Source organism: Hyperoodon ampullatus, assembly GCF_949752795.1.
Source record: "Hyperoodon ampullatus genome assembly, chromosome: 18".
Taxonomy (NCBI): domain Eukaryota; kingdom Metazoa; phylum Chordata; class Mammalia; order Artiodactyla; family Ziphiidae; genus Hyperoodon; species Hyperoodon ampullatus.
The window spans coordinates 58251867-58267451 of record NC_136931.1 but is presented as its reverse complement, the minus strand read 5'-3'; the positions used below and the strand labels follow the sequence as shown (position 1 = coordinate 58267451).

Genomic DNA, 15585 nt, shown 5'->3' with positions numbered 1-15585 from the left:
CACATGCCGCGGAGCAACTAAGCCCCGTGCGCTACAACTACTGAGCCTGCGCTCTAGAGCCCGCGCTCTAGAGCCCGCGAGCCACAACTACGGAAGTCGGCATGCCTAGAGCCTGTGCTCCACAGCAAGAGAAGCCACCACAATGAGAAGCCCACGTGCAGCAACAAAGACCCAACGCAGCCAAAAATAATTAAATTAAAAAAAATTTTTTTTAATTTCACAAAATATTCCTTTTTAAAATGTTTCAGGTTTATTCGAGGCCTGCCTGCTTTCTCCTCGTTAAGTTATATATTGGAAATGTTCTTTGGTAACTAGTAAATAATTTGACTCTTTTGATAAGGACTTGTGATAAGACGTCAGTGATCTTCTCTATTAACAGTTAAAACTTAGTTTAACCAGTTAGCTTAATAATAATACATTGCCTTCCCTTTTATGTGATCTGTGAAAATCGTGAGCTGTGAGGTGACATGAAGATGTTTCCCTCAGGTCCCTCTTGATTGTCACTGCAGTTGATGAAGGATGGGCTGGATTGACTTGGAATCTTCCAACAGAGCCCCTCTGTTCATGATGAAGAAGTTTGCTCAGAGCTTATTTCTAAGTTGACCCCTTGCTATGTTTTCCACAGCTATGTTTTTGCAATTCTGTATTTTACTGTGATTTTTCTGGAAAAGAAGAAGTAAATGCTTGGTATCAGTGTGATCAGACCTTGAAAGAAGTTTCCTTTGCTCAGGAACATGAAAGATGGTCCCAGTGTTTTAAATGGGACGGGCGTTAGCAGAAATAGTCTGATAATCCCTGGCGTGTCTGATTCTGATGTTTCCTCTGCCTCTTACAACTGTAATTGCTGCCTTTGATGTGCCTTGTAATTTTTCTCGTGATAGACATGATGCCCTGGGTAAAAGCAGTTGCTGTAAATGGGCCTTTAGTAATGTGATGGTGGGGTGTGGGGGGATGGGAAGCGTTCAGAGTTCTATGAGCGGGTCTCAGTCTTTTAGTGAGCCTGTAACTCTGCACTGTGAACTGCATGTATAATTCTCATTCTTCTTTCCTTTTGTGGGACAGGATGACTAATATGGTCTGCAGTTGGATGTTTCCCTCCCAGCAAGTCATTTAGGTTCAAAACCTCAGCAGCGGGCTTCCCTGGTGGCGCAGTGGTTGAGAGTCCGCCTGCCGATGCCGGGGACACGGGTTCGTGCCCCGGTCCGGGAAGATCCCACATGCCGCTCCGCGGCTGGGCCCGTGAGCCATGGCCGCTGAGCCTGCGCATCCGGAGCCTGTGCTCCGCAACGGGAGAGGTCACAGCAGTGAGAGGCCTGCGTACTGCAAAAAAAAAAAAAAAAAAAACCTCAGCAGGTAAGGCTATGGTTAAATAGTCTTACCTGTGGGCGGGCCTTTTTAAAAAGAACAGCATTTCCTTTTTCTCTGTCCCCGGTGGAAGCTCCAGAGTCTTTTTCTCCAGTATTTACTATGAGAACTTGGTTGAGCTCCTGCATGTGAAACTCACAGTTGCGTGGAGGGGCCCACCTATGACTGGGTCCCTTGGAGTTTTTACTTCTTGGACTGGTCTGCTCTGAGCCTCCAGCAATTTGTTAATTACAGTTCAGCTTTTTTTTTTCTTGTTTTACCCTGGGACCGGGTTCTGGTGGAGTTTCAGCTCATGAGTTTCCACTCAGGTAAGTTGTGATTCTTTTTGTCTGCCTCTCTGTCTCTCCAGTTTTCGGTTCAACTGAAAATTGTTGTTGGCTCTGTGACCTTACTTTTCTTAAAGTTGTTGATTTTTTAGTTCGTTAAGCCTTATGGTTAGAACAGAGTTGCAACTTCCAGTCTCCTTTCAAGCAGGTTCAAGACACATGGGAAAATTTTAATTTTTTATATATCTAGGATGTTTAATAGATTACTTTGTATTTTGTCTTTAGTATGGGATATTTAGTATTTCAAAAGATAAAGATGATAATGTGGTTCATCCTTGTTATAAAGGACTGAGGTTTCTCCATTAAAAATTTATATGTGCTTTCATATAAATTTTTCAGCCTATGTGAATTATATGCTCTATTTAAAATACTTTAAATAATATTTCATTTTACCAGACTTAAGATTTTATGCATTAAGTATTTTCATGGACCTATTCTGAGCAGAAACTGTTACTAGTGCTGGTTAAAATACAGTTTGAAGACAAACTGGCATGTCTTCATGGAGTTTCCAGGGAGTTTTTTATTTAAATAATTTATTTTTTTATTTGTAAATTTTCCATTTTGTCCTTCTTATAAAATTTTGTATTTCTTTAAAATTTCTACCTTTTTGATTTATTTCAAGTATGTTTCTTTGCCACATAGAGCATAGTTTTATAATAGCTGCTTTTAAAACCTTTATCTGATAATTTTATCATCTGAATCATCCCAGAATCAATGTCTCTCAGTTGCCTTTTCCCTTGAGAATGACTCCTATTTTCCTCAGTTTTGGTATGTTAAGTTTTTTTTTTTTTTTTTTTTTTTTTGCGGTACGCGGGCCTCTCACTGTTGTGGCCTCTCCCGTTGCGGAGCACAGGCTCCGGACGCACAGGCTCAGCGGCCATGGCTCACGGGCCCAGTGGCTCCGCGGCATGTGGGATCCTCCCAGACCGGGGCACGAACCCGTGTCCCCTGCCTCAGCAGGCGGACTCTCAACCACTGTGCCACCAGGGAAGCCCAAGTGTTGTTTTATTATTTCATGGATGTTGTGAGTTGTGTAGACTCTGGGTTTTATAATCCTCTGAAGAATGTTGATGGTTTGTTTCTGTAGGAGATCGAGTTTATTTTGTTCAGACTGCCAGTTGTGTTTAACCTTTTGTTGCAGTGGCCCAAGTCTCACTTGTTTTCTCAAAACCTTGGTCATGCTGATTTTGGCCTGTCTCCTTTGAACCTGTTGGGTTCAGGGATTAGGCTGAGGTTAGGCTGAGATTTTGCAAGTGGTTCAAATGTCAGCTGAGTGCTCAAAATTGTTGCTATGCTGATTTGGGTTTGTGCAAAGCATGTGTGGTTCACATGTTAGGCTGGGAGTTTTATGGGCTTCTGCACAGAAATGCTGGTGCCTCTTTTCAAGCTTCCTCTCCTCTAGGGTTTTCTTCACATACTCTGGTCTAACTAACTGACTTTGTTCCCTTGTTCCCTGGCCAGAAATATCCAAATTTCCCGTCAGAGCTTTAGCTGCACGCGCTACGTGCCACTGTGCAAGTGGTGTCTACCCTTGGTGCGAAACCATGCGACTGGGCTGCTTCTCCAACTTTTGCCTCATTCCCATCACCTCTCTGCTCTTGTTTACCTTCCAGAGTCCTCAAGTAGTGTTTGTTTTCTTTTGTAATGTATCCAAATTTACTATTGTAATTAGTGAGAGGGATGGGTGCTAGGGGCCTTTGATCTCATAGGCAGTATTTTATTAAATACATGTTTCCCTCGACAGTGAGACATTAAAGGAGTTGCCACCCGCATTTTGGAAAGTAGTTTGTTTATAGCGTTTCTGAAGGTGTGTCTGATGAGTCCCTGAATGGTATAGGCTTCTGAACCAGTATTGGATTCAGCACTAAACTGAACCCACATGGTAATTAATTGGCACCAATTAGGTGAGCGTGGTTTATGGCTGCCCAGCTGCTCGGCAAGAAAATAAGATTGTAAAATCAACTTTCATCTTTGCTATTTAAAATCAGCCATATCCATTATTTTTGAATTTGAGCATCTGCTATCTCTTCTGAAAATTGAACAAACACATCTGTGTTAGTAAGCTGGTAGATTTAAACAACAAAAAGGTTTCTGATAAAGTAAACATTTAAAAACAAATCCTACTGCTGCTACAGCTCTATGAGGTACTCACAGGCAACTCACTTTTTTTTTTTTTTTTTTTTTTTGCGGTACGTGCGCCTCTCACTGTTGTGGCCTCTCCTGTTGCGGAGCACAGGCTCCGGACGCGCAGACTCAGCGGCCATGGCTCACGGGCCCAGCTGCTCCACGGCATGTGGGATCTTCCCGGACTGGGGCACGAACCCGTGTCCCCTGCATCGGCAGGCGGACCCCCAACCACTGCACCACCAGGGAAGCCTGCAACTCACTTTTAAACTGGAAAATAATTTCACTCAAATTATACACACTTTTATGCTTTAGTAGCTTATTGCTAAGAGGGGACAAAAGATAATAGTTATCTATTAGTTGAGTGCTTAATCCTTATGTGGTAACTGCCACAGTCAAATCCAAATTAATGATTAGATTTCCAAAGAAAATGTTTTTATTTTCTTGCTGATGGCAGTCAGTCTGGCATCCTATATATGGACCCTGTTGTTAAACATTTTGAGCCAGGAAAATATTTTAAAACACACAGCAGTAGAACTTCCTATTGATTGAATTATTCATGTATATTCCCAAGATGAAGATGGGGAGAAAATCATGGCATCAATAAATACAGGGTACAATTCTATTTTAGTAATCCTCTGAAGATCATCCTGCAAGTCTGTAACAATTTTCTTATTAACCCTCTCTTTATTTGTATGTTATATCCCCTGTGTTGGGTAAGTGGGTGTGTAATTGATTTTAATTTAATGTTATAACACCACATTGACTTCTCTATTTTTCTCATTCTGAGAACTTTATTTTTGCTATAGTTTCTTGAAGCTCATGGTCTGAAATTGAATACATTGTGTATAAAAGTTTTTATAATTGTTAGAATCAAAATGGCATTTGCCATTTTATTAACCTAGAATACAATGATGAAATAGAGAAATTGTTTTTTCTATGAAAATGACACTATTTTCATAAAAGAAACTTCAAAAATAGATTTAATAGTTACATATAAAAGCAAATTGAGAGTAAGATGTTTCTAACTTTTGACCTTTTGACGAATTCTTTTCTTCCAAAAATATCGCTGTTGATTATTTCATAAAGAAAATAAATAGTATTAAGAGGAAAGTATTTTCATGTAGAAAAATAACTAGGTCTCTAGGCTCCTGTATGAGGTTGCTAGGGCTGCTGTAACAAAGTTCCACAAACTGAGTCTCTTAAACAACAGAAATTTATTGCATTACAGTTGAGGAGACGAGAAATCAGAGATGAGGGTGTCAGCCTGGTTGGTCCCTTCTGAGGTCTGCGAGGGACACTCTGTTACTTGCCTCTCTCTTAGCTTCTGGTGGTTTCCTGATGACCGCTGTCATTCCTTGGCATAGATATTTTTCTGCCTAAGAAGAATCTTCATCTTCACATGGCATTTTCCCTGTGCGTGTCTCTGTGTCCAAATTTCCTTCTCTTATAAGGACACCAGTCATATTGGATTAGCATACTCACTACTGACCTCATTTAAACTTGATCATCTCTATGAAGACCTGTCTCCAATAAGGTCACATTCTGAGGTAACTAGGAGTTGGACTCCAACATATCTTTTCTGAGGAGAAACAGTTCAACCCATAATAGCATCCAAAATCAGGAAATGATTGGAGCTGGAGATTTATTTATTAATCATTCCCTTGCTTTTGCATGTTTATGTAATTTCCCAGAATATAACAACCCACTTCTGTGTCTTTCTATTCAGTTCCTGCCTGTTTTAGGGAGAAGAAATACACCGATGAAAATTTAATAAAGCAAATTACTTAATTCTGTAAGGGCTTATTTCAGTATAACAATAACTCATCCCTTTTCTCTTTCCTTCAAATAAATATTTTTGACTACTCTGGGAAAACAGACTTTCATTTCATTAGGAAGAATTCAAAGGGTTCTGCCCTCTTGTGGGTTGAGTGTCTCTGGACTTGTGCAAATTAAGAAGTTGTTGTCTAAGCATTAAAAAAAAAGCAAGCTGGAATTTTCTAATTGTTGCACTTCTCCAAGAAAATGTTCCCTTTCATTATTATGATTAAATAAATAAATGGGACAGGTGATAAGGACACACTGTGCCCACTGGCCCTTCAGGTGACCTTTTCAGAATTCAGTTCCACCTGGTCTGTTCTGTAAATACAGACCTTCTCAGAAATGTCTCCCCTCTGGGCCTCAAGATGAGATGAGATGACAGACTAGACCAGAAATTCTCAGTCTGAGCAACACTGACCCCTGAAAGGATTGGCCAAGTTGGGTGTGTGTCCGTGTGTGGCAGTTCTTGGAAGGAGTGTGCAGTTGTAATTAGAATTTTTTAAATGGGTCCCAGCCCTCCCAGAATGAAAAACAAAAGTGTTAGGATGGAGGCCGGAAGCTAGGCTCCGAGTCGGAGAGCCCGTAGTCAGTCACCCTTCTCTGCATTAAGTGTAAACCTAAAGGGAGTTTATGTCGGTCCTGGCACTCAGACCTCCAGTGGCCTCCATTTATCTTCAGGACAAAATCCCGAGTCCTCACTGTGGCTGCTCAGCCCTGTGTCATCCTCAGGGCCCTGCCAGTGTCCCCAGCCTCATCCTGGGAGCTTATCTCATGGTTCACTGTGCCCCGGTCATATTCACCTTTTCTCTGTTTCCAAACACCAACACCTTTTCTGTGTCAGATCTTAGTCCCTGTTCTTACCTTTGGCCTTGAAGTCACCATGGCTCAGGCCCCTTGTGCTCCTTCAGGTCTAGGGTCAGAGAGGGCTCCCCGTCCCCTCCTGACAATCTCTGTCAGGTTACCCAGGTCTTATTGCCTCTGTATCAATTGTCATCAACAGAAATGCCCTTCTCCATTGATTATTTTGAGTCTTGCCCGTTTTCCCTCCATTGAAGTGCACACAGCGTTCCTCTTTTTCCCAGGACGACGGCAGTACATCACTTTGAGAATGTGTTTAGATGCTAGGACTGTGGGTTGGGCTGAGTAATCCTCAGGGAAGACCAAGGGACTTGGACAAATGATGATGATTGTTTGCATATTTGTTCTGGAAATTTGAACATTTTTTTAAAACTTATTTTCCATCATGGTTTATCATAGGATATTGAGTACAGTTCCCTGTGCTATACAGTAGGACCCTGTTGTTTATCCATCCTGTATATAAAAGCTTACACCTGCTCACCCCAACCTCCCACTCCATCCCTCCCCTAATCCCCTCCCCCTTGGCAACCGCAAGGCTGTTCTCTATGTCCGTGAGTCTTTTTCTGTTTTTGTAGATAGGTTCATTTGTGTCATGTTTTAGATTCCACATATAAGTGATATCATATGGTATTTATCTTTGTCTTTCTGATTTACTTCACTTTGTATGATAATGTCTAGTTGGAACCATGTTGCTGCAGATGGCATTATTGTGTCCTTTTTTATGGCTGTGTAATATTCCTGTGTGTGTGTATGTGTATATATATAAATATATAAAATATATAAAAATATATATATATATATATCCCATCTTCTTTATCCATTCATCTGTCGGTGGACATTTAGGTTGTTTCCATGTCTTGGCTATAGTGAATAGTGCTGCTATGAACATAGAGGTGCATGTATCTTTTTGAATTATAGTTTTGTCTGGATATATGCCCAGGGGTGGGATTGCTGGATCATATGGTAATTCTATTTGGAAATTTCAACTTTAATTGATCCTTACCCGCTGTGGCTGCTTAATTACTCCAAATAAGAACAGAACGATTTAGGGAACCCTAGTAAGCACTTTAGACTGGTACCCGCAGCCCGTGTGCTGAGGTGTCCTCACGTGTAGTCCGCTGTGTCATTGATCCACTATAGTTCTCAGGTCTTCCAGGCTCTAAACATCCCAGGGACCAGTCGCCACCTTGACGAGAGGTTTTTGCCTTCCAGCAGTTCATCTGTTCAGAGTCAGGGATACTGATTTCACTGTGTTAAAGGCAGGCAGAAAGTCAGGAACGTAAGGGGGCGTGAAGGAGGCCCCTCGTAAAGAGCTAGGGTGTCTTGCAATTAGCTGTGCGTGGGGAGATCAGGACACAGTGAGACCTGGGGACCCTCTCTCTTGGTGACTTCCCCACTGAACTCAGTAGCCTTTGTAACTGGACTCTATATCGTCCCCAGTTGCTGGCAGGTTTTCCCAGGAGAGCCAACTTCTTGATATTCATACAGAATGCCTAGCATCCTTTGGGTGGCAGCGTTCCTACTGTGATGTCTGTGCCCAGAAGCCTCTGTGCCTTTTAGCCCTATTTGCTCAGTCATGCCCTTAGGAGAGGTAGTAAAATGGGGAAAAGTGGAGGGGTCTGCAGGAGGGATATGGCGGCAAGTGTGGTCAAGCAGAAGAGCCCAGTGCATGCTGTGTGCTCCTGTTCCTCGTGGGATCCGTGGGTGTGTGGAATGTTGGGAAGGCACGTCTCAGTTCTGGCTGGAGCATCTGCAAGTGGGTTTATGGGTGGTTGTGGGCTGCATGGAATGGTTTGGGGTGCCCTAATGTCAACTCAGGTTGCCTGGGACACGTGCTGAAACTGCTTTGCATGTCCTAGTTTTAACTGGGTAAGTCATGATCACACCTTTGGAGGAACGTAAGGAGTGGAATTAGGCCGAGGGAAATAATATCGTGCAAGGCTGGTAGAACCAAGGCCTGAGCTGAGCCCACAGGGAGCTGTGGGTGCAGGAGGATGGGTGCCTTAGTCCCGAGGTGCTGGATCTAGAGGGTGCCCCCCAGCATCCACTCCACACGCTGACTTTTGTTGGGTTTTTTGGGGGGCAAGCGTCATCATCATGCAACCCATGGAGTAATATAGGGAATGTCTCAGAAATCATTTTCTGGGTTACCTTTGGTATTTTTGAGTATTTTGGGTTGCAAGTGAAGAAAGTTTTAGATGCACTTTGAAAGATACAAAAGAGAGGTTGGAGTGTTTCCTTGGAAGATGTATGTTCTCATTGGGGCATGTGCATCGTTGGAGACATCTTGCTTTTTTTTTTTTTTTTTTTTTTGCGGTACGAGGGCCCCTCACTGTTGTGGCCTCTCCTGTTGCGGAGCACAGGCTCCGGACGCGCAGGCCCAGCGGCCATGGCTCACGGGCCCAGCCTCCCCGCGGCATGTGGGATCTTCCCGGACCGGGGCACAAACCCGTGTTCCCTGCATCGGCAGGCGGACTCTCAACCACTGCGCCACCAGGAAAGCCCCAGACATCTTGCTTTTATTATTAGATTTGGAGATGACATTGTTGGGCTAGGGGCACTGTGAATTAAAATATTAGTGTCCTGGGACTTCTCTGGTTCCAAGGCACAGTGGTTCAGAATCCGCCTGCCAATGCAGGGGACACGGGTCGAGCCCTGGTCTGGGAAGATCCCACATGCCGCGGAGCAACTAAGCCCGCGAGCCACAACTATGGAAGCCCGCGCACCTAGAGCCCGAAGCCACCGCAAAGAGAAGCCTGTGCATCGCAGTAAAGAGTAGCCCCCGCTCTCCACAACTAGAGAAAGCCTGCGGGCAGCAACGAAAACCCAACACAGCCAAAAATAAATAAATAAATAAATTTTAAAAAATAATGCTTTATATTAAAATATAGTGTCTTGGGTCTAGAGGGTCCTTAGGTGTCTTCATATGTATTATTCCAGCATGAATGCACGAGTTATTAGAGGTTGGAATGTTTTCTGGTATTTTATAGCAGGATAGGAGGGGGGGTTATGGGGTATATGGAGAGTGTGTTGGACCTCATGAGAATTTGTCAGTTTGAGTCCAGAAGGGAAATTACGAGTACTAAGCTTCAGATGGCAGAAGGTTTTCGTTAGGGAGGTCTTGTTATGTATGGGTCTGTGGGCACAACTTAACAGGAGACAAAGAGACAAAGTCCTGTGATGTAGGGAAAGATTTTTCCAAGAATCAGAGGGTAGGAACACCACAGTGATCTGCAGTCCAGAGGCTCATCCTTGGGAAGCTGTATGAGACTTTCTTGTTGCCAGGCCAGTGCTGGTTACTCTATTATCCTCTCCCTTTCTGTCCGAAAACATGCAGACACACACGCACGCACGCACAATACAGAGAAAGGGAACCCTTGTGCACTGATGGTGGGAATGTAAATGGTACGACTATTATGGAAAACAACATGGAGTTTCCTCAATAAATTAAAAAAAGAACAGGCACACAATCTATCAAAAACTATTCTGGCTAGATAGCTAATGAAACAAAATCGATATTTTGAGGGAAATATCTGCACTCCAATGAGCATTACTGCATCATTCGCCATAGACAAGATGTAGAAAGAACCAAAATGTCTGTTGACAAAAGAATGGATAAGGAAAATGTGTGTGTGTGTGTGTATACACACACAATGAAATGTTATTCAGCCATAAAAATGAAGGATTTTGCCATTTATTACAAAATAAATGAACCTAGAGAACCTGATAGGTGAAATAAGCCTCACAGAGAAAGATATTATATGTGGAAACTAGAAATGTGAAACTCATAGAAACAGAATAGAAAGATTGTTACCAGGAGCTGTGTGGTGGGGAAAATGGGGAGATGTTGGTCGTAGGGTACAAACTTGTAGGTATAAAATGAATAAGTTCTGGGGATCTAATATACATCATGCTGACTATAGTCATCCATACTGTGTTTCTACATACTTGAAATTTGCTGAGGGAGTATCACTTCAGTGTTCTCACTACTCAGACACAAAATGGTAATTGTGAGTTGATGGAAGTGTAAATTACTTGATTGTGATAATTATTTCACAGTGTATACATCTGTCAGATAATCACATTGTGCACCTCATATGTGCACCATTTTTATTCGTCAGTTATACCTCGATTAAGCTGGAAAAGGAAAAGAAGGTGTGCTGGGCTTTCCTCTTGAGTTCTGCTCAACCCAGGCTTCCCATTAGATCATTGAGGGATTTTGCATATACAAGTTTTGTGCCCCTGACCAAAGATTCCCCTTTAAATAGCTGCGGTGAGGCCCAACCTCAATAATATTTATGTTGCCCCAGATGACTCTAATCTGTATCCATCGCTGAGCATCAGGACTCTGGGTCCCCCCATTCCCGAGGGCTGAGATCTGGGCTGAGGCTGAGGGCTCTGCTCTGCGTGGGGATGGATCAGGGCTGGTCTGTGACCTGCAGGGGATCGTGGGGTCCAGCTGAGGTGCCCGCTGCTGCTGGGGACGTGAGGGCCTCACCAGGAGGGGAGCGTGATCTGATGGAAAGTGTGGGGAAACTCCCTTGTTGGTCTCTGTGTGGGAGTCACTGTCCTGAGCCCCTCCTGGGACAGGGGGCAGCAGAGGACTGTCTGTTCCACATGCTGAGGGCTTCCCTGTGTGTGTGGTGGTGACTCAGGAAGGGGGTGTGTCGATTCTGAGCATTAAACGGCATCTTTCCAACTTTCAAGATCGACCTCTAAAGCCTCCTATTGCTTGAGGAAGAAACTCAGAAGAGGAGGGAGAGGAAAGAACTGGAGTCAGGAATGCCTCTTTCTCAGGTGAAGTCATTTTCTCAGCTGATTCTTCTGTCTGTCCTTCCTGAAATGCCCTTCTTTGGACTCGCTGATCTCTGACTCTGAAGTAGCCTGCCTGACACCTGTACAGTCACAGTCACCCGGGTCCTTCCCTCAGGGTCTGTCATCTCCACTTAGATCCCGCCTCCCCATGACCCAGTGACCTGGAACTTGTGAGGAGTCCCCACTGGGCAGGGCTTCACATCCATGGATTGGAGACGTGGTGTCAGTGTTACTGGGCAGCAGGGATTGCTTAGGGCGCCATCAGGATGCACTGTCTGCTCTCTGAAAACCGGGATAAAGAAGCTGCACATGGAAGTGATGGTATTAATATGCACAGTACCTGGTAAGTGCTAGAAAAGAGACCAATAAGTAGAAGTTTGCTCTTTTTCTAATGCAGTTGAAGTTAAATGAGTGACTCACTGACTTCACAATCTTAATGATTGAGAATGGAATGGAAAGTTCAGGAACATCAGTGATAGAGGGCGTTTCATTCCATCACTGATTTTAGAAATTCTTTAAATCACTTGCATCACCTCCGTTCTTTAGAGGTTTTCTTTTCACTGTGTTGATTGCCTTCTCTGACACAAAGAAGTTTCTGCGTTTGATGCAGGTAAGGTTCCAGTTTCATTCTTTTGCTGGTAGATACCTGGTTTCCCAGCACCATTTTTTTTTTTTTTTGCGGTACGCGGGCCTCTCACTGTTGTGGCCTTTCCCATTGCAGAGCACAGGCTCTGGACGCACAGGCTCAGCGGCCATGGCTCACGGGCCCAGCCGCTCCGCGGCATGTGGGGTCCTCCCGGATCGGGGCACAAACCCGTGTCCCCTGCATCGGCAGGCAGACTCTCAACCACTGCGCCACCAGGGAAGCCCTCCCAGCACCATTTGTTAGACTGGTCCTTTCCCCTTATTGTAGTCTTGGTACCCTTGTCAATACATTTTAAGGGACTTCCCTGGTGGCACAGTGGTTAAGAATCCACCTGCCAATGCAGGGGACACAGGTTCGAGCCCTGGTCCGGGAAGATCCCACATGCTGCGGAGCAACTAAGCCTGTGTGCCACAACTACTGAGCCTGTGTGCCTAGAGCCCATGCTCCACAACAAGAGAAGCCACCACAATGAGAAGCCCTCGCACCGCAACGAAGAGTAGCCGCTGCTTCCCACACCTAGAGAAAGCCCGCGTGCAACAACAGACCCAACGCAGCCAAAAATAAATAAATAATATATATATTTAAATACACTTTACATATATTCCAAGAATTATTTCTGAGTTAATGCCAATACCACACCATCTTTTTTTTTTTTCTTTTTTTGGGGGGTCAAGCCTCACTGCTTGTAGGATCTTAGTTCCCCGACCAGGGATGGAACCCAGGCCCTCCACAGTGAGAGTGAGTCCTAACCACTGAACCGCCAGAGACGTCCCAATACCACACCATTCTTGATTACTTTGTTTGTACTATGTTTTGAAATCTAAAAAAGGGTGGCCTCCATCTTCTTTTTCAAGAATATTTTGGCTATTTGGGGTCCCTTGAGATTCCCTATCAGTTTTACCATGTTTTCTTGTATCTCTGCAAAAATTGCCATTGGAATTTTGATAGGGATTCCATTGAATCTATAAAACATTTAGGATTTTCTGGGCATTTTAAGTCTTCCAATCCATGAGTTTAGGATGTCTTTCTATTTATTTGTATCATCTTAGATTTCTTTTAGCAACATTTAGTAGTTTTCAGTGTGCAAGTCTTTCACCTCCTTGGCTAATCTGTTCCTAAGTGTTTAATTCTTTTTGATGCTATAGAAGTAGGATTGTTTTCTAATTTTCATTTGACTTTGTGCATTGTGTATAGAAATACAACTGATTTTTGCATGTTGATATCATATCCTGCAACTTTTCTAAAATTGTTTTTTGATGTAGCAGTTTTCTTGTGGAATCTTTACAGTTTTACAGTTTTATAAACCTCATCTACTAAAAAAGATAATTTTACTTTTTTGATTTTTCTTTTCTTTTTTTTTTTTTTTGGTCTAATTACTCTGGCTAAGTCTTTCAGTACTTTTTTGGACAGTAGCGCAGAGAGTGTGCATCCTTGACTTCTTCCTGATCTGAGAGGGAAAGCTTTCACTCTTTCACCATTGAGCATGATGTTAACTGTTCTTTTCACATATGGCATTTCTTATGTTGAGATAGTTCACTGTTCCTAGTTTGTTGAGGTTTTTATCCTGAAAGGTTGTTGAATTTTGTCAAATGCTTTTTTCTGCAATTGAGATGATCATGGGTTGATTCATTCTGTTAATGTGGTGCGTTGCATTAATTGATTTCTGTATGTTGAATCATCCTTGCCTTATAAATTCCACTTCGTCATGATGTAAAATGGTTTTAATTTGCTGTGGATCTGGTTTGCTAGTATTTTGTTAATGATATTTTTATCAGTGTTCATCGGGGATATTAGTTTGTAGTTTTCCTTCCGTCTTGTGTTTTTCTGAGTTTGGTATCAGAATCATGCCAGCTCCATAGAACAAGTTTGCCAGTGTTCCCTCTTCAGAAGATCTTTATTAGGATATGAGGTAATTCTTCCATAAATATTTGGTAAAATTCTGCAGTTAAGCCATCTGGTCCTAGGTTTTTCTTTGAAGTTTTTGATTACTGCTTGAATCTCTTCAGTTATATTTCTGTTCAGACTTTTTCTCAGTGATTAGGGCTTAGTAGGTTATATGTTTCTAAGAATTTTCCTCTATCTTCTATATTATGTAATTTTTTTGGCCTATTATTGTATATTGTACTCGCTTATAATCCTGTAAAAATTTCTGTGACATCAGTTGCAATCTCTCTCCTTTTATATCTGTTTTTAGTTACTTGAATCTTCTTTTTTTCATAGTGTAGCTAAGAGTTTGTAAATTTAATTTTGTCAAAACACCAACTCTTGGTTTGTTAGTTTATATATTTCTATTTTCTGTTTCATTTATCTGTGGTCTCATCTTTCTGATTTACCTCTTCTTCTAAATTTGGGTTTAGTTTTTTTCTTCTTTTTCTGTTTCCTTTAGGTGTAAAAATAGATTTCTGATTTGAGATCTTTTCTTTATTATAAGCATTTTTCAGTGTAGCTTTCACTGTATCTTATAAATTTTGGTATGTCTTATTTTTATTTTCTTCCAGATATTTTAAAAATTCCTTTGTGACTTCTTCTTTGGCCCATTGGTTTTTGGCTTTTACCCCCACATTTTTGGTGTTTTTTTCCCCCCGTCTGCTTATTTCTCTTTTCATTTCATTGTGGTTAGATAAGATACTTTTATGACCTCAGTCTTCTTCAATTTGAGGTTTATTTTGCGCCCCAACATGTGGTCTGTTATGGAGAATGTTCCATGGATAGTTGGGAAGAATGTCTTTTCTGCTGTTGTTGGGTGGTTGTGATGTGTACATGTCTGTTACGTCCAGTCAGCCTGTAGTGTTATTGACATTCTCTGTTTCCTTATTGATCTTCTGTATGGTTCCATCCATAAATAAAACTGGGGTCTTATAATGTCATACTATTACTGTGCTGCTGTCCATTTCTCTCTTCATTTCTGTTAATTTTTACCTCACATTTTTGGGAGCTCTAATGTTAGATGTGTGTGCGTGTGTGTGTGTATTTATAATTGTTGAATCTTCTTATTGAATCGACCATTTTTAATTATATAATATCCTTTGTCCCTTGTGTCAGTTTTTGTTTTTAGTTTGTCTGATATTATGTAGCCACCTCTACTCTCTGTAGGATAGAATATCTTTTTCCATCCTTTTAGCCTATACATGTCCTTAGATTTGTGAATTTTAACAGTTCCAATTCTTTGACACTCTTTAGCTTCAATTCCAGATCCCAGCCACCTGAGTTCAGGTGCTTGCTGTGTCATTTCTTATCTGTTGACCTGAGTCGAGTTTCTCAGAGTGTCTCTGACAGTTTTCTCCTCTGTACGATGGGAACACATCTTTCTCTAATGAGCTATTCTGTTGATAACAAGTTAATACATGTAACATTTAGAATACCGCTTATCATATAGGAAGTATTTAGACCCTTTTAGTCATTGTGGTTGTTATTGATCATAATTTAAGATTCTGACCTTTCTTTAAATCCACTGTGGACTTTGTCATCTCTGAAAACGCCACTCATAATGTAGCTCATCTAGATACTGAATATCTCAGTGTGTAGAACATAATATCTGTATAGACAATTGGTGTTCAGTTTTATTTGTGTGTATTTCATGTATTGTCGACAAACATCAAAAATCTACATTGTTTGGAAGCTATCATACTC

At 42.0% G+C, this 15585-nt stretch overlaps 1 protein-coding gene across 1 annotated transcript in view; it reads left to right on the top strand.

Annotated features, from left to right (window-relative positions):
• Positions 1-689: 689 nt before the first annotated feature.
• The window catches only part of LOC307066035 (uncharacterized protein), a 35135-nt gene continuing 20239 nt past the window's right edge, over positions 690-15585 (top strand). The window contains exons 1-2 of the mRNA XM_079723089.1: positions 690-1353; positions 1649-1673. Of these exons, the coding sequence (XP_079579215.1) occupies positions 1658-1673 (16 nt within the window). The 5' untranslated portion in view covers positions 690-1353; positions 1649-1657. The remainder of the gene's footprint in view (positions 1354-1648; positions 1674-15585) is intronic.